At 36.6% G+C, this 18,840-nt stretch overlaps 1 protein-coding gene across 1 annotated transcript in view; it reads right to left on the reverse strand.

Moving 5' to 3' along the window:
• Positions 1–18,840, reverse strand: part of ETFA (electron transfer flavoprotein subunit alpha) — a 69,615-nt gene that overhangs the window by 27,284 nt on the left and 23,491 nt on the right. The window contains exon 9 of the mRNA XM_019983827.2: positions 17,377–17,459. Within this exon, the coding sequence (XP_019839386.1) occupies positions 17,377–17,459 (83 nt within the window). The remainder of the gene's footprint in view (positions 1–17,376; positions 17,460–18,840) is intronic.

The following is an 18,840-nucleotide window of genomic DNA, read 5'->3' on the forward strand; positions in this document are numbered from 1 at the left end:
GCTGCTAGTTCATGTCCAACTCTATATGACCCCATGGACTACAGCACGCCAGGCTTCTTTGTCCTTTGCCATCTCTCAGAGTTTCCTCAAATTCATGTCCAGTGAGTCGGTGACGCCATCCAACCATTTTATCCTCTGTCGCCCCCTTCTCTTCCTGCCCTCAATCTTTCCTAGCATCGGGTTCTTTTCCAATGAGTCAGCTATTTGCATCAGATGGCCAAAGTACTGAAGCTTCAGCTTCAGCATCCGTCCTTCCAATGAATATTCAGGGCTGATTTCCTTTAGGATTGACTGGTTTGATCTCCTTGCTGTCCAAGGGACTCTCAAGAGTCTTCTCTGGCACCACAATTCAATGCACAATATCTAATTCTATGCACAATATCTATGTCATCGATAAAAAAAAATAGAGGCCTGAAGAACCAAGCTGGCAATAGAACCTGACTTTAAAGTACTATTCTTTTCACTCAAGTTACCTCATTCCCAAAATGAAGGTCATTCCCAAAAAGAAGGTCACTGTTTGTGCATAGCCTTTCTTGATGATTACTTAATCTAAAACAATAAAGATAGTTTCTATGCCAAGAAGCTCATGAAAGCTACATAGTAACTAGAGAAAAACAGTTTGGAGGCTCTTCAAAAAGCTAAACAAAGACTTATCATGTGGCCCAGCAATCCCAGGCCTAACTTACCACCCAAAAGAATTTAAAGCAGGAACTTAACAGATAATTATATGCAAATGTTCAAAGCAGCATTATTCACAATAGCCAAAAGGTAAAAATGACCAAAGTATCTATCAATAGATAAATAAAATATTCATGGAATATTATTAAAATATTTTTCAGCCATAAAAAGGAATGACATTCTGACATATGCTACAATAAGGATTAAACCTGAACATATGCTAAAAGAAGACACTCACAAAAGGACAAATATTGTATACGATTCACTCTTAAAATATCCAGCATAGTGAACTCATAGAGACATAAAGTAGATTAGGGATTACCAGAGCCTGAGGTTGGAAGGAATGGAGAACTACTGCTTAATGGTTACACAGTTTCTTTTTTGGGGTGATGAAAAATTTGGAGTATATACAGAGGTTATGGTTGTACAATATTCTGAATATAAATGATGTCTCTGAATTATACACTTAAATATGGTTGCAAATTTCATTAGATTTTTACCACAATAAAGTCATCAGGAAGTAATTTCCTTGACAGAATCCTTTATACAATTCTCCATCTTCAAAACACTTAATTCTAGAATCCTGTTTTAATAACTATCACAATTATCCAGGCCAGAACACTGGAGTGGGTAGCCTTTTCCTTCTCCAGGGGATCTTCCCAACCCAGGGATCGAATCCAGGTCTCCCACATTGCTGGCGGATTCTTTACCAGCTGAGCCATCAGGGAAGCCCATAAACAGTTCCAACGTAACATTAAAAAATAACAATATGGGAAACCAGGTAAAAGACTTATGGGAATTCTCTGTACTATTTTTGCCATTTTTCTGTAAATCTAAAACTGTTCTGAAAAAAAGCAACTTGAGTTCTCTATGAGCTCAGCCCAAATTACACAAAAACGCCTTGAACCACCTTTTAAAGGTCTAAGAATCTGAGCAGAGCTAATAACGTAGAAAAGGGAAATGCTTATAAGAGTAAATTTACTATTCATCCAACCTTACTAGAGACCATATAAATAACTTCACTTTAAGGAAATGGAAAGCATTCCCTTGCCCCTAATCCATTTCCCAAATTCCTTCTCAGACTAACTTTAGTTAATATTAATATATAAATATATTAAACTAAAATACTAAAATGTTCTTTTATACAAGATCTTAGTACTCTTATCTTTGGCTCTAAAATAAACATGAGGATTGAATTACATATGCTAAATGATCAACTATCATTGAATAAACATTTCCTTCTAGTACAGTGTTTTATTTTCTCTGACATTAATGTGCATGATTATCTTATCTGAAGCGATACATGAGGAAAAACATTAGCTTTTATATGAAAGGGCCAAAAATACAGTTAGAATAAGAATAGAAATTTAGAACAGTTTTATTCAAATTGCCACACCAAGATAGCTACAACAAAGATTTGCTGTCTACTCTTACTGATTTTCATACCAGCTGTTAAATTAGATTGATCATCTACAAGGCACGTCAATTTATATCAGTGGAATCTTTTATAAAAGTTCTAATATATACATAAAAAATTCAACAGACTCTCCAAAACTTAAAAAATTAATTTTATATACTAAATGGTAATGGATAAGAAAACTTGACTGACACTGGTTCTTTTGGAATAAATATTTAGAGAAAACAGTCTAATAAAAATTAGTTAAGAAAATGAAGCAAAGACACAATTACAACTAACTTTCAGCAAATAAGTTTTTAACTACTGCACAACCAAACTATCTATACATCCAAACCACAGTTTGTTAGTTCTTCAACTTCTCCTTTGTCACTTTAAGCTCCACTGTAAGGGCTTTGATCATGCAGGCCATGTAATTACCTTTAAGGAGCATGCTTAGGGTGTTTTCTGCACTACAGGTCCATACAGCATTTCTCTTTGTCCTCTTGGGAACAGAACATCAATTGCTTTCAGCTAAATGCACTCACATATGAATATTTTAGTACAATTTAATGCTTCTATACCAACCCCAAAGGAATAAAGCATCAATTTGTGAACACCATTTTCTTAGAGTTAAAAGCCAAGCTGGATAATGCAGTATGAAAGGGGTTGTCACTCTTTAGCTTTTTAGCAAGTCAGAAAAGCAGTCCATAAATTCAGTCCCAGCTGTGTACAAATAACTCCCATAAAGTTTGTTCATACACAGACTTTTCAACATTAGTGAATTTTCTTCAAAAGAACTCAGAAAAAATTTCTTATCTTAGTAAATTCTCCCCAAAACTGCTTTATTGAGTAAGTACTCATCAAGTCAGAATTATAAATGAACCACTAATCTGTTAGTAAAATACCAAAATACAGACAAAGTAATCTACTTCCACTAAGTGAAAAAACACACTTCTCTGGCAGGACGTAACAGAAACTCTTTGACTGCAGTATGTTTATACGTTTGAATGGTGAGGTAGGTAAAGTCATCAATGGGGCTTCTAAAAGGTAATCCAGAAAAAAAGTTAAATGGGAACTACTACCAACTATGTCAAGGCTAAAAAAGCCATATTTATTAAATTCTAGTCATAGCATAAATCTGACACTCTGTTAAGCTCAACACATGTTAATTAATGCCCTAATAAAATCCAATGAAATTATCAGATAACAGTAAAGAATGCAATACCTGTTCATGATTTCAAAACAAAAAAACCTCTAACAAACTAGATTTATAATACTAATTCACGATTATAAATAGTGTATTAATTCACAGTACTCATACTATATGCCAGGCACAGTTTTAAGCGTTTGACACAGACCAATGCTTTAAAGCTTCAGAACTACATACGAAGTACAGACTGTTACCATTGCCATTACACAGCTGAAAAAACGGTGGTACAGAGAAGCTAAGTGATCTGTCCAAGGCCACACAGAAAGCAAGTGGTAACACTAAGAACTGAATTCAGGCAACCTGGCTACAGAGTCTGGACTGCTAACCATTTTTATGGTTAGCATAACCATAAAACCATACATGATATGACACAATGTATTGTAGGAAACTGCTTTAGGAGCACTCCTAGTGGTGAAACACTAGAATACCCTTGAAAATAAGAGACAGGGATGTTTGTCAATCAACATTCTAAATATGGAGCTTGACAAATTAATTCTAAAACTGTGGGAAAAGACAGAGAGTCAAGAATAGCTGAGACAATTCTGGAGAAGAATGGGAGAGATGGGTATTGCCCAAGTAGGAAATTTTATTACAAAGCTCTAGAAGCAGTTTTGGTACAATGATAAACAACTGACAGACAAAACACAGAATGCAGAAAGAGACTTCTGCGTATATGTAAACTTGATGTGTAAAAGGTCTGGAGCAGAAGAAAATGCGTAATAAACGATTAGCTACATGAGGAAAAATTAAATAGTTACTTCATACCAAACAAACAATTAAATCAAGTAGATTAACTGAGTGTGAAATATGAAAAGCAAAACTTTAATAAAACTTTTAAGAAAAAAAATACAGGTTAATATTGTTAAGACTTTCTCTTAGCAGAGATCCTTTTAAATAAAACACCAAAAAAAGTATATATCAAAAAGGAAAAAACGTTCAACCACATTAAAATTAAAAGCTCCTGTTTATTAAAAAAAAAAAAAAAGATTCAGAAAACAAAGATAGTCATAACTGAGAGAAAATATATATAACACACATAACCAACAAAAGATTAATATTCAGAATACATAAAAGAACTCCCAAAATTGTTAAGAAGATAGGCAAAAAATAGGCAAAAAAGATATGAACGAGAAATTCAGAGGGGGGAAAAAACCATGAATGAAAGATTCCTTACTCGTAATCAGGGAAAAGCAAATTTAAAAGCACAGTGAGATTTCATGCCCATTAGACTAGCAAAGCTTTTAAAAAATTGTAGTAAAATATACCTAACATAAAATTTACCATTTTAATCATTGGTAAGTGTTCTGTGGCATTAAGTATGTTTGCCTTGTTGTGTAATCACCACCATTATCTATCTTTGGAACCATCATCTACCTCTTCAACTGCAAAAGATGTTAAAAAAAAAAAAAAAAAAAACTGAAAATACCAAAATACAGCAAGGATGAGAATGAAGGTAAATTTTATAAGCTGTTGAGAAGCAGTATGTCAATATCTGGTAAAGCCAGACATTTACTATACGTAATTAAGCAATTTCACTCTTATGCATACTTCTCTAGGGAAACACGAACATACAAGGAAACATTTTTTAAGAATTTTCACAGCAACATTACTTGTAATAGCAAGAAATTATAGACCACCTAAATAAACATCCATTAATGGAAAAATGGTGGAAGTATGATATATTTATAAAATAGAATGCCATACATTAATGAAACACAAATGAAAACTGCTACCTTCTTTAAATGAATGAATCTCACAAACAAAATTGACTAAAAATAGAATAAAGAACACAGTCAACAAAGTGGGTATAGACGGAATATACCTTTATCATAGGGCCTCCCTTGTGGCTCAGCTCATAAAGAATCTGCCAGCAATGAGGAAGACCTGGGTTTGATCCCTGGGTTGGGAAGATCCCCTGGAGAAGGGATAGGCAATCCACTCCAGTATTCCATGGACTGTATAGTCCATGGGGTTGCAAACAGTCAGATATGACTGAGTGACTTTCACTTCACTTCACCTTTATAATAAAGGTTACATATGACAACCCCACAGGTAACATCATACTCAACAATGAAAAGTTGAAAGTTTTTCTTCTAAGATTAGGGACAAGACAAGGATGTACTCTCTCATCACTCTCATTTGACACAGTGTTAAAAGTCCACACCAGTACAATTAGGCAAGAAAAAGAAATAGAAGGCATCCAAAGGCATTCCTTGGAATGGAAGAAGGAAAACTGTCTCTAATTGCAGGCAACATGGTATTATTATATAGAGAAAACGGTAAAGATACCACCAAAAAATTGTTAGTACTAATAGGTGAATTCAGTAAAGTTGCAAGATACAAAATCAACATACAGAAACGTGTTTTTATACACTAACAACAAACTATCAGAAAGTAAAATTAAGAAAACTACCCCATTTACAATTGCATCAAAAAGAATAAAATACCTAGGGGTATATTTAACATAAGGAGGTAAAAGACTTGTACATGGAAATCTATGACACTGATGAAAGAAAATGATGAAGATACAAATAAATGGAAAGATACTCTGTGCTCATAGATTAAAAGAATTAATATTGTTAAAACATCCATACTGCCCAAAGCAATGTACACATAAAATGCAATTCCTAACAAAACTCCAACAGCATTTTTCACAGAAATAAAGCAAACAATCCTAAAATGTATATGGAATCAAAAAAGACCTTGAATAATTAAGGTTATCTTGAAAGATTAAAAAACCTGGAGGCACCATATCAGAAATACATAATAGAATTTAAAGAGGAGCTACCCCACGTCCAAGGTCAGGGGCAGCTGCCGAGAAGAGCTACCCCACGTCCGAGGTCAGGGGTGGAGGCCAAGAGGAGCTACCACAGGCCTGAGGTCAGGGAGGCGGCCAAGAGGAGCGCCCGAGGTCAGGGGAGGTAGCAGAGAGGAGCAACCCCACCTCCAGGGAGCTGCGGCTGCGCGGGGACAGGACGGCCGAAAGGAGCTACTCCACGTTCAAGGTCAGGAGGCATGGCTGTGAGGAGATACCCCTCGTCCAAGGTAAGAAGCAGCAGCTGCACTTTGCTGGAGCAGCCGTGAAGAGATACCCCATGTCCAACGTAAGAGAAACCCAAGTAAGAAGGTAGGTGTTGCGAGAGGGCATCAGAGGGCAGACACACTGAAACCATAATCACAGAAAACTAGTCAATCTGATCACACAGACCACAGCCTTGTCTAACTCAATGAAAGTAAGCCATGCCATGTGGGGCCACCCAAGACAGACGGGTCATGTGGAGAGGTCTGAAAGAATGTGGTCCACTGGAGAAGGGAATGGCAAACCACTTCAGTATTCTTGCCTTGAGAACCCCATGAACAGTATGAAAAGGCAAAATGATAGGATACTGAAAGGGAAGGGGCCCAATATGCTACTGGAGATCAGTGGAGAAATAACTCCAGAAAGAATGAAGGGATGGAGCCAAAGCAAAAACAATACCCAGTTGTGGATGCAACTGGTGATAGAAGCAAGGTCCGATGCTGTAAAGAGCAATATTGCGTAGGAACCTGGAATGTCAGGTCCATGAATCAAGGCAAATTGGAAGTAGTCAAACAAGAGATGGCAAGAGTGAATGTCAACATTCTAGGAATCAGCAAACTAAAATGGACTGGAATGGGTGAATTTAACTCAGATGACCATTATATCTACTACTGTGGGCAGGAATCCCTTAGAAGAAATGGAGTGGCCATCATGGTCAACAAAAGAGTCCGAAATGCAGTACTTGGATGCAATCTCAAAAACAAAAGAATGATCTCTGTTCATTTCCAAGGCAAACAATTCAATATCACGGTAATCCAAGCCTATGCCCCAACCAGTAACACTGAAGAAGCTGAAGTTGAACGGTTCTATGAAGACCTACAAGACCTTTTAGAACTAACACCTAAAAAAGATGTCCTTTTCATTATAGGGGACTGGAATGCAAAAGTAGAAAGTCAAGAAACACCTGGAGTAACAGGCAAATTTGGCCTTGGAGTAGAGAATGAAGCAGGGCAAAGGCTAATAGAGTTTTGCCAAGAGAACGCACTGGTCATAGCAAACACCCTCTTCCAACAACACAAGAGAAGACTCTACACATGGACATCACCAGATGGTCAACACTGAAATTAGATTGATTATATTCTTTGCAGCCAAAGATGGAGAAGCTCTATACAGTCAGCAAAAACAAGACCGGGAACTGACTGCGGCTCAGATCATGAACTCCTTATTACCAAATTCAGACTTAAATTGAAGAAAGTGGGGAAAACCACTAGATCATTCAGGTATGACCTAAATCAAATCCCTTATGATTATACAGTGGAAGTGAGAAATAGATTTAAGGGACTAGATCTGATCGATAGAGTGCCTGATGAACTATGGATGGAGGTTCATGACACTGTACAGGAGACAGGGATCAAGACCATCCCCATGGAAAAGAAATGCAAAAAAGCAAAATGGCTGTCTGGGGAGGCCTTACAAATAGCTGTGAAAAGAAGAGAAGCGAAAAGCAAAGGAGAAAAGGAAAGATATAAGTATCTGAATGCAGAGTTCCAAAGAATAGCAAGGAGAGATAAGAAAGCCTTCCTCAGCAATCAATGCAAAGAAATAGAGGAAAACAACAGAATGGGAAAGACTAGAGATCACTTCAAGAAAATTAGAGATACCAAAGGAACACTTCATGCAAAGAGGGGCTCGATAAAGGACAGAAATGGTACGGACCTAATAGAAGCAGTAGATATTAAGAAGAGGTAGCAAGAATACACAGAAGAACTGTACAAAAAAGATCTTCATGACCAAGATAATCACAATGGTGTGATCACTGACCTAGAGCCAGACATCCTGGAATGTGAAGTCAAGTGGGCCTTAGGAAGCATCACTACGAACAAAGCTAGTGGAGGTGAGGGAATTCCAGTTGAGCTATTCCAAATCCTGAAAGATGATGCTGTGAAAGTGCTGCACTCAATATGCCAGCAAATGTGGAAAACTCAGCAGTGGCCACAGGACTGGAAAAGGTCGGTTTTCATTCCAATCCCAAAGAAAGGCAATGCCAAAGAATGCTCAAACTACTGCACAATTGCACTCATCTCACACACTAGTAAAGTAATGCTCAAAATTCTCCAAGCCATGAACTTCCATACGTGAACCATGAACTTCCAGATGTTCAAGCTGGTTTTAGAAAAGGCAGAGGAACCAGAGATCAAGTTGCCAACATCCGCTGGATGATGGAAAAAGCAAGAGAATTCCAGAAAAACATCTTTTCTGCTTTATTGACTATGCCAAAGCCTTTGACTGTGTGGATCACAATAAACTGTGGAAAATTCTGAAAGACATGGGAATACCAGACCACCTGACCTGCCTCTTGAGAAACCTATATGCAGGTCAGAAAGCAACAGTTAGAACTGGACATGGAACAACAGACTGGTTCCAAATAGGAAAAGGAGTACGTCAAGGCTGTATATTGTCACCCTGCTTATTTAACTTCAATGCAGAGTACATCATGAGAAATGCTGGGCTGGAAGAAGCAGAAGCTGGAATCAAGATTGCCGGGAGAAATACCAATAACCTCAGATATGCAGATGACACCACCCTTATGGCAGAAAGTGAAGAGGAACTAAAAAGCCCCTTGATGAAAGTGAAAGAGGAGAGTTAAAAAGTTGGCTTAAGGCTCAACATTCAGAAAATGAAGATCATGGCATCCAGTCCCATCACTTCATGGGAAATAGATGGGGAAACAGTGGAAACAGTGTCAGAGTTTATTTTTGGGGGCTCCAAAATCACTGCAGATGGTGATTGCAGCCATGAAATTAAAAGATGCTTACTCCTTGGAAGGAAAGTTATGACTAACCTAGATAGCATATTGAAAAGCAGAGATATTACTTTGCCAACAAAGATCCATCTTGATGCTATGGTTTTTCCGGTGGTCATGTATGGATGTGAGAGTTGGACTGTGAAGAAAGCTGAGTGCCGAAGAATTGATGCTTTTGAACTGTGGTGTTGGAGAAGACTCTTGAGAGTACCTTGGACTGAAAGGAGATCCAACCAGTCCATCCTAAAGGAGATCAGTCCTGGGTGTTCTTTGGAAGGACTGATGCTGAAGCTGAAACTCCAGTACCTTGACCACCTAATGCGAAGAGTTGACTCATTGGAAAAGACCCTGATGCTGGGAGGGATTGGGGGCAGGAGGTGAAGGGGACGACAGAGGATGAGATGGCTGGATGGCATCACCAACTCGATGGATATGAGTCTGAGTGAACTCCGGGAGTTGGTGATGGACAGGGAGGCCTGGCGTGCTGCGATTCATGGGGTCTCAAAGAGTCGGACACGACTGAGAGACTGAACTGAACTGAACTGAAGGTAACTATAGTCTAATAAAAATTAATAATTAATTAATAAAATAACTATTAATTTCAAATGAATAAACATTTTAAAAAGTTCTCAAATGAATAAACATTTTAAAAATTCCTAAGTTTGTATCTCTAATACAATACACATCACTGCCTATGAACCAAATAAACAAAAGCTCTTTGAGGGCCCTCAACAAATTTTAAAAGGAGTCCCAAGACAAAAATGTTGAGAACCATTGTACTACACACATAATGAAACAGGAAAATGTGAAAACTACAATCAAAGGTTATCAACCCTGAAATAACCAAGAACTTGGAATTAGAACACAAGAATTTAAAAACAGCTATTACAAGTATGGTCAAGGATGTAAAGAAAGATACCTATAATGTTTGAACAGATAAGAAACCTCAGCAGAGAAATGAAACTATAAAAAGAACCAAATGAAAATCTAGAACTAAAACATACAAAATAAATTTCCTAGCTGGGTTTAATAGCGTATCAGAAATTATAGAAGAGTCAGTAATCTTGAAGGTAAGTCAATGAAAATTATTCAGTCTGAAGAGCAGAGGGAAAAAAGATGAAAAGGAATGAGCAAAACTTAAATAATCTACAGAAGAATATAAAGATATCTAAAATATGAGCAACTGGAGTCCTAGAATAAAAGTAGAGGAAAAAAAGGTGGCTCAGTGTCCTATAAATGCTAAGTCAATAGGCCAAACCTGGACCGCCACCTGTTTCTGTATATAAAGTTTTAATGGAATACAACTCATTAATTTATTTACAATCTATGGCTGCTCCTGCTCTACAACCGAAGAGTTAAGTAGTTATGACAGACACTCTATGGCCAATAAAACCAAAAATACTTGCTGTGTGATTTACAGATAGCTTGTTCTCCCTCATGTAGATCTTTTATATCCTAACTGGATTTTTTGGTCTAGTACTCCATCAATTATTGGGAGAAGGTATAGTATTGAAACCTCCAACTAGGATAATAAATTTGTTTATTCCTCACTTTAGTTGTCAGATTTTGCTTCATGTATTTTGAAGTTCTGTTATTGGGTACTTACACATTCATGACTGTTCTGTCTTACTGATAAATTGATCCTTTCATCAATTTATGGCCCATCAATTTATGTTTGGCAGTACTCACTGTCTTGAAGTTTGCTTTACCTGATATTAATAAAGACAACTCAGATTCCTCATGTTTACTATTAGTATGGCATATCTTTTTCTGTCTAAATGTATTTCCCATAGGCAGCATACAGTTGAGTCTTGCTTTTTATACATCCAGCGATCTCTGCTTTTTGACTGGAATATTGAGTTCATTTATACTTTTCTCTCACTGCTTTTAAGAGTTTCTTTTTATCAGTATTGAAGTGGATATACCTTATTTGTGGGTTTTGAATATAATTATATCAACCATAAACACAGATGAAACAACTTTGCTTGTCTGCCAGAAAACAATTCTTGATTATGAGATTTCAGGTCTTCTAATTTGTTTTCACTTAAAGTAATAAAAGGTGCTTGCTGATCATTAACTGGAGAAAGCTATAAAGTCAGTGAATCTGGAAACTAACATTTATGACACACAGAAGGCCAAGAGGCATAGGAAAAGATGCTCAACATCATTAATTATGAGGGAAATGCACATCGAAACTATAATGAGGTATCACCTCACACCAGTCAGAATGGCCATTGTAGAAATTAAAAATTCTACAAACAATAAATGGTGGAGAGAGTATAAAGAAAAGGAAACCCTCCTACACTATTGATGGGAATATACATTGGTACAGCCACTATACATTCTTTAAAAAACTAAAACTAGATCTACCACATGATCCAGCAAGCCCACTCCTGAGCATATATCTGGAGGAATCCAATATTCTGAAAGATACAGGCATCCCAATGTTCACTGCAGCACTATTTATAATAGTCAAGACATAGGAGCAACCTAATGTCCAATAACAGAGGAATGGATAAAGCAGATGTGGTACATGTAAGGAATGGAATACTGCGTGCATGCTCAGTCATGTCCAATACTCTTGCAACCCCAAAGATCGCAGCCCGCCAGGCCTCTATCCATGAAATTTTCCAGGCAAGAATACTGCAATGGGTTGGCATTTTCTACTTCAGGGAATCTTCCCAATCCAAGGATTGGACCCGTGTCTCCTGCATCTCTCACTGACCCACCTGGGAAGCCCCACAATGGAATATTACTCAGGTCATTAAAAGGAATGAAACAATACCATTTGCAGCAACATGGATAGATTATCATACTAAGCAAAGTAAGTCAGAAAGAGAAAGACAATTATGATGTGATATTTCTTATATGTGGAATCTGAAAAATCATACAAATGAACATATCTATGAAACAGAAATGGACTCACAGACTTAGAGAACAGATTAGTGGCGCCAAGGGACAAGGGGTGAGGGAGGGAAAGATTGAGAGTCTGGGATTAGCAGATGCAAACTATCATAGGATAGTCCTATTCTACAGCACAGGGAACTATATTCAACATCCCGTGATAATCTATGATGGAAAAGAATATGAAAGAGTAAAGTAAGGCAGGCAGAGAAAGACAAATATCATAGGACATTACTTACATTCAGAATCTTAAAATAAAAAAAGGTACAAACATACTTATTTATAAAACAGAAACTGACTCATGGACTTAAGAGAGCAAACTTATTGTTGCCAGGGGGAGAGGGTGGTGGGGAGGGACAGATTAGAAGTGACACATACACACTGATATATTTAAAACAGATTACCCAGGGACCTACTGCATAGCACAGGGAACTCTGCTCAATACTCTGTAAGAACCTTAATAAGAAAAGACTTTGAAAAAGAAAAGTTTCAACAGGGAATGCAGCAGAGCGATCTGATGTTGGTTAAATTATGCACTCTTTCCAATTAATTGGCTCTCCCTCCAAAGCAAATGTACTAAAAATAAAATGACTTCTTTTTTGAAAAAAAGATTTTTTCTTTTAATCATTCTTTAAGCAATCTGACTGTTACATGCCCTGTAGTTGCCTTCCTGTTTCCTACTCTTGGTATTTGTTGAGCATCTGAGATCTGAGTTTTTCTCCTCCAATTACACACATAATAGACCTCCTAAAGTTGTCCCACAGTTCACCAAAGCTTTGTCCGTTTTTTCCTGTGTTTTCAAAATTTTCTGTTTCGTTTGGGACATATCTCTGCTGCCATATTTTAGAGTATTCCTGCAGTGTCCAATGGCAGGATATACATTCTCGTCAGGTGCACAAGGCATAGTCACCACAATACGGCATTTGTTGGGCCATAAAATAAGATTTAATGAATTTTAATACTGAAGAATTTATATCTTTAACATTTACATTTTAAAAAGCAAAATACAAAATTAATGAAGCAAAGTTCTACCTTAAGTGCAAGGTAAATCTAAAGTAAGCAGAAGGAAGGAAATTAAGAACAAAAATCAATAAAAAGAAAACAATGAGAAAAATTAACAAAGTTAAGAATTGGTTCATTTTTGGTGTAGCCGCTCCAGAAAACAGTTCCTCAAAAGGTTAAACATAAAGTTATCATATGAACCAGCAAGTCTACTCCTGTGTATATATCCAAGAGAAATGAAAGCATATGTCCACACAAAAACCTGTATATGAATATTTCTATCTGGATTATTCATAACAGCCAAAAAGTAAACAGCCCAAATTTCCATCAGATGATGAGTGGATACATAAAATGTGGTATATCAGTACAATGGAATTACTATATGGCAATAAAAAGGAATATTATAACATGAATAAATTAAAACATGCTATTTTTTTTAAAAAAGCCATAAAAGACCATTTAGTCTTTGATTCCCCTTACATAAATGTCCAGAATAGGTAAATCTATATAGACAGAAAGAGCTTCCCTGGTGGCTCAGACGGGTAAAGAATCTGCCTGCAACGCAGGAGACCTACGTTCTATCCCTGAGTTGGGAAGATCCCCTGGAGAGGGAAATGGCAATCCACTCCAGTATTCTTGCCTGGGAAATCCCATGAACAGAGGAGCCTGGTGGGCTACAGTCCACAGAGTCACAAAGAGTCAAACACAACTGAGCAACTACCACTTTTACTTTCACAAAGACAGAAAGTAGACTGGTAATTGCCTAGGACTGGGGAGCTGAAAAGAAAACAGGAGTGCAGTTGTGCAATTTCTTTTGGAGATGATGAAAATGTACTAGAACTGACAGGCGATGTTTATACAATTCTGTAAATAAACTAACAGTCACTGAATTAAATAGTTACTTAGACAAACTGTATGGTAAATGAATTGTATCTCAATAAACTTATTATTTTAGAAAGCTGAATCATTATAAATGTTTAATATTATAAATTCCTCGCTGGACTGATGTAGGAAAGGGAAACAAAAAAATAGAAGACACAAACGGCAAAATTTAGAAGGAGCTATCACACCAGATTTTACAAACAATGAAAGGAAACAGGGCAAGATTGTATAAACAACTTTATCCAATATATTTGATAACTTAAGAGAACTGAACCAATTCCTTTAAATACATCACTTAGCAAAACAGACTCAAAACAAAAGAGAAAATCTGAATAGCCCTAAATCTATCAAAGTAATTGAGTTAACTGTCAAATGCTCCAACAAAGAAAACTCAAAGCTCAGATGGCTTCAGTGGTGAGTTCTATCAAACATTTAAGAAAGACACAAACACAAACCAATCTTACACAAACTCATTCAGAAAATACACCAGGAGAGAGTATCTTTCAACTCATTTCATGAAGGCAGCATAATGCCAATACCAAAACTGAACAAAGATATTGGGGATGAGGAGGAAAATTACAGATTATTTTGATAAAGACAGACCCCAGACTCCTTAACAAAGCATCAGTCAATGAAAGCCGGCAATATATTAAAATTATATCATGATCATATCATGAACAAGTAGGATTTATCACAGCAACTCAAGGTGGTTTAACATTTAAAAACCAAGCAATGTATTATTATGAATACATAAATCTGTGTATCTGCCTACACATACATACCTACACACACATACCTACACACACTCCCTAACTCTTTTCACTGAGGTGTCCTAAGAACAGCAATATCCAAACAGCAACAGGCACAAGTAATATTCAGATGTCAGCTTCATACTATTCTTCCACTAAAAGGAACCAGGATTCCCTGGAGAAAAGACTGATGCCAGGGCTGGGATAGCAAAGGAACAAAAAGCCTAGAACATCTTATTCTATCAGTAAGGCCCCAAAGAATGATGGGAACATGCTAAGACACAGAAGCCCCCAGAAGGGCTTCTCACTGGCCAAATGTGGAACAATTTGTACATCAACAGAAAGAATAACAACAGATTTTCACCCACTGAACCTAATAGGGACAATAAGTCCTATTATAAATAAATATTCAATGTTCGCTTATAAGAAAATAAATGTAAATGAATAAACTGAAAGTTTGAGAACTGGAATATTCACATCATTTCAAAGTACCTCCTTATAAAAAATTTATTAATTACAAAGGGAAAAACAGCTTTACAGTGGAGAAGTTTGAGAAATATCACCTTAATCAAACAAAGTGAAAACCTAATAAGACACAATGAAACTGTATACCACTTTATAGGATGAAATATCACTTTTGGGATATTCCTGTCAAAGGCGCATACATATTCTAAATAGAACGGTGAGGAGACAACAGATAAACCCAAAATAAGGGACATTCTACTCTACAAAATAGCTGTCCTATAATTTTCAAAAGTGTCAAGGTTATGAAAGTCAAAATAAGACAGGAACTGTTTGAGATGGAAGGACACATGACAACCATATGCAACATTTGATTACAAATTACAACCCTTTGCTAAAACATATAGGACATTATTGGGACAACTGGCAAAACCTGAACAGGGTCTGATGATCACATGGTATTAATGTACTGGTGCCGATGTCCTGATTTTAAAAGTTGTATTGTGGTTTTATAGGAGAATGTCCTACTTATTTGGAAATGATGGAGAATCATCTCAGCAACTTACTCTCAAACAGTCCACAAAAATAAAGGTTTTTACTTTGTACTTCAAAGTTTTCTGTAAACTTGAAATCAGCTCAAAAAAGATTAAGAGTCTTAAAAGAAAAATATACACAAACATATACACAACTACACACAGACAAATAATACACACAGAGACAGACAGACACACACACACACTGAAGTCTAACTCAGAGTTAATGAGCCAGAATCTCCAGGGAATACAGGATTCATGTTAAAGAAAGTCTTCAAAGACTTTAATATGTTTTAAATTCCTTATGAAAAATTTTCAGTAATCCTACAGTCATGATAGTAATGTTGAAGAAAGCTGACTGCATGACATTTATCTACAAGTAAGGATGCCACGGGTTGTTCCCTGTCATTCTGCCATGCTACTTAAAAACAAGTGTATTGTTCCTGAAAAGTCAATGTAAATAAAAGCCTGTCCCCCACCATACTTTGCTGTAGAAGTATTATTGATTAGAAAGGTTGTGGGCTTCATCTTTGGTAAATAAATTCAAATCTAAAGATATTTATTCATGTAAACTAGGACAAACAAGATTTCCACCAAAAAATACCTCTTTGCCATTCCTCATTAAATGTCAGGGAAGGTTCGAATTTACCTGCTCAATAAATGTTCTCACAGCCTGACAAATGCGGAATCACAAGCAAACAGGTCACATGATTTTTCTAACTATTTTAGATTCTGAGATCTTATCTGAATTCAAATAAGCTGAATAACACAAAAAGCATTAACAACCATCAATAATTAGATGTTATAAAAATAAAAATTCCTGCTCTTCAAAAGAAAATGAATAAGGAAGCAATACAAAGACAAAGAACCCAATTTTAAAACGGGCAAAAGATTGAACTCTCTTCAAAACGAACTTCAAAGACAAGACAAATTTTTTTTATTATTTTGAAATTTTAAATGAACATCTGATGAGATATGAGATTTTTTTTAATGGATATGACTTAATATCTTGTTTTGAAATACATTAAAAGTACATTTTGAAATATATTTAAAAATTCATTTTCCTCCACACAATGAAGACTTAAGCTGGCTAAGAATTCTACCCACTGAAAACTTGTATCATCTAAGAAACGTGACAATCATTCGATATTGTTAGTAATTCAACTTTGAAACCAATATATTCCTAAGTTTTGAATAGTTTTAATTGAAGAATAATGTAATACGGATCAGAACGGAATCAGAATTCCTGAATTTACAGAATTTACTGAATTTCATGCAACCAGACATAATACAGAAATAAACTAGGTGTTCAGGAAGATGTCAGACTATAGCTGTCAATTCACAGCCCCTGATTTTGAGAGTCTGTGTTCATTAATACAGATTCATTGGTTTTATGGACAGATTTTATAGTACATAGGCATTATGGTAAATAAATGCTAAGGTGAACTATATAATAAAATGATGCTTCTCTCAATTTCATATTTAGTGTTGTGACAAATCTGACAAAGTATTCTACTGCTTTAAAAACTCTGAAAAACACTGCTGGATTTAAGACCTGCTATACATTTTACTGAGGCCAAGAAATCCATAGGCCTGTGAGGACACATTCACCAGGATAAAGGCTAACTGCTTAGGCACACTGAATAGATCATCACTTCACTGAGATGACTGTTCCACAAACACATGTAGTTCTTATCCCCACAGAATTTTGCATGGCATATTTTACTGCAGTACTTACTGGTGCCACTATTTTTCCTGTCTGTCCAACTTGCAAGTCATTGGGAACAAAGCCAGCATCAACAGCAGCACGAGAAGCACCAACTAAGGAAAAAAACAGTTGTCATTTTTAAAGCTCTATTATTCAATTTGTTGGGGACATTCACTGATAATGGTTTTTTAAAAATTTAAAAAAATTTTCTTTTTTTTTTTTACCCTCTCCAATCCTCTCCAGCAGATGCTGCTTTGTCTGCCAGCATCCTCATACCACTGGGGCCTCAAGGTGGTACTCCAGGCCCTCACTGCCACTCTCAAAAGGTTTTCCCTCCTTTCTCCTTAAAAGCCTTCCATTTTGAATCTCATGTCATCGGATAATGTCACTCGTATATTGCTTGTGTCATCTATTAACCAGCAGGTCAATTCCCTTCATTTCTCTAGGATTTTTAGCTTCTGGGTCTTGTTACTCTCTCCAATACTAGTCTTATCTTAATTCTTGAAGACTTTGACATCCTGGCTCCTCAATTCTTTGAGCAATTCTCCATTCATCTTACCCTTCACGCTACCTCAGCCATACCCATGGTCATATCCTCAATCTGTCCATTACCAATACCATCAACAATCTCGATTTCCAAAATCTCTCTGTGACCTCCCCATTCCAGCTGACCCCTTTTGGTCCCTTACTCCAACAACCCTCTGACCCCACTGAGGGCTATAATTCTTTCCACTGTCCCTCTCTCCCCTTATGTTCTCTCTTCTTTCTTTACCCTTTTCAGTTTCTATTATCAATGGCTCTAAGCACTCCTTTGCATATGCCTTCAATTTCCTTGCCCTCCTCTTATATCATCTTATTTCCAGATGGTGGAAAACCTCCATCTCTAGTTACTGACTAAACAATCTTTCTCCCCTTTGCATACCTGTCCTGTTCAGCATGACTGCAAAAAAATGCTAATGTTACTCAGCCATGTTAACCCTTTTGTACTTTAAATAAATAGGCCTTACTTCTCTCAGACTGTCCTATATTGTAATTTTGTATCTTTCCTCTCTCTTCAAACTTTCAATATTCTTTTAACATTCTGCTTCCAATTTCACTAAAAAACTGAAACCTGCTCCAACTAACAAGTTCACCCATCAATTTGCAGCTGTGTTCATATTCTCTCCCACCGACTCAAGAACATCACTCCAATAACTCTCATCTCATGTATGATTAACCTTTCCCTCTTAACTGGAGCATTCCCATCGGCATATAAAGCATGCTATTATCTTCTAATCTTTAAAAAGTTCCTCTGTTGGTCCTGCTCCCCCTCTAGCTACTGTCTATTTCTCTGCTCTACCATATGGTTAGAAGCCTCTAAAGAGTCGTTTGCATTCATTGTCTCCATTGCCAGGCCTCCCATTCTACTTCTAAAAACTTTTTAATTAAAATATGACACACATACGAGAAAAGCACACAAATCACAAATGAACTCAGCTCATGATTAGCTTCGAC

Source organism: Bos indicus, chromosome 21, assembly GCF_029378745.1.
Source record: "Bos indicus isolate NIAB-ARS_2022 breed Sahiwal x Tharparkar chromosome 21, NIAB-ARS_B.indTharparkar_mat_pri_1.0, whole genome shotgun sequence".
NCBI classification, from domain to species: domain Eukaryota; kingdom Metazoa; phylum Chordata; class Mammalia; order Artiodactyla; family Bovidae; genus Bos; species Bos indicus.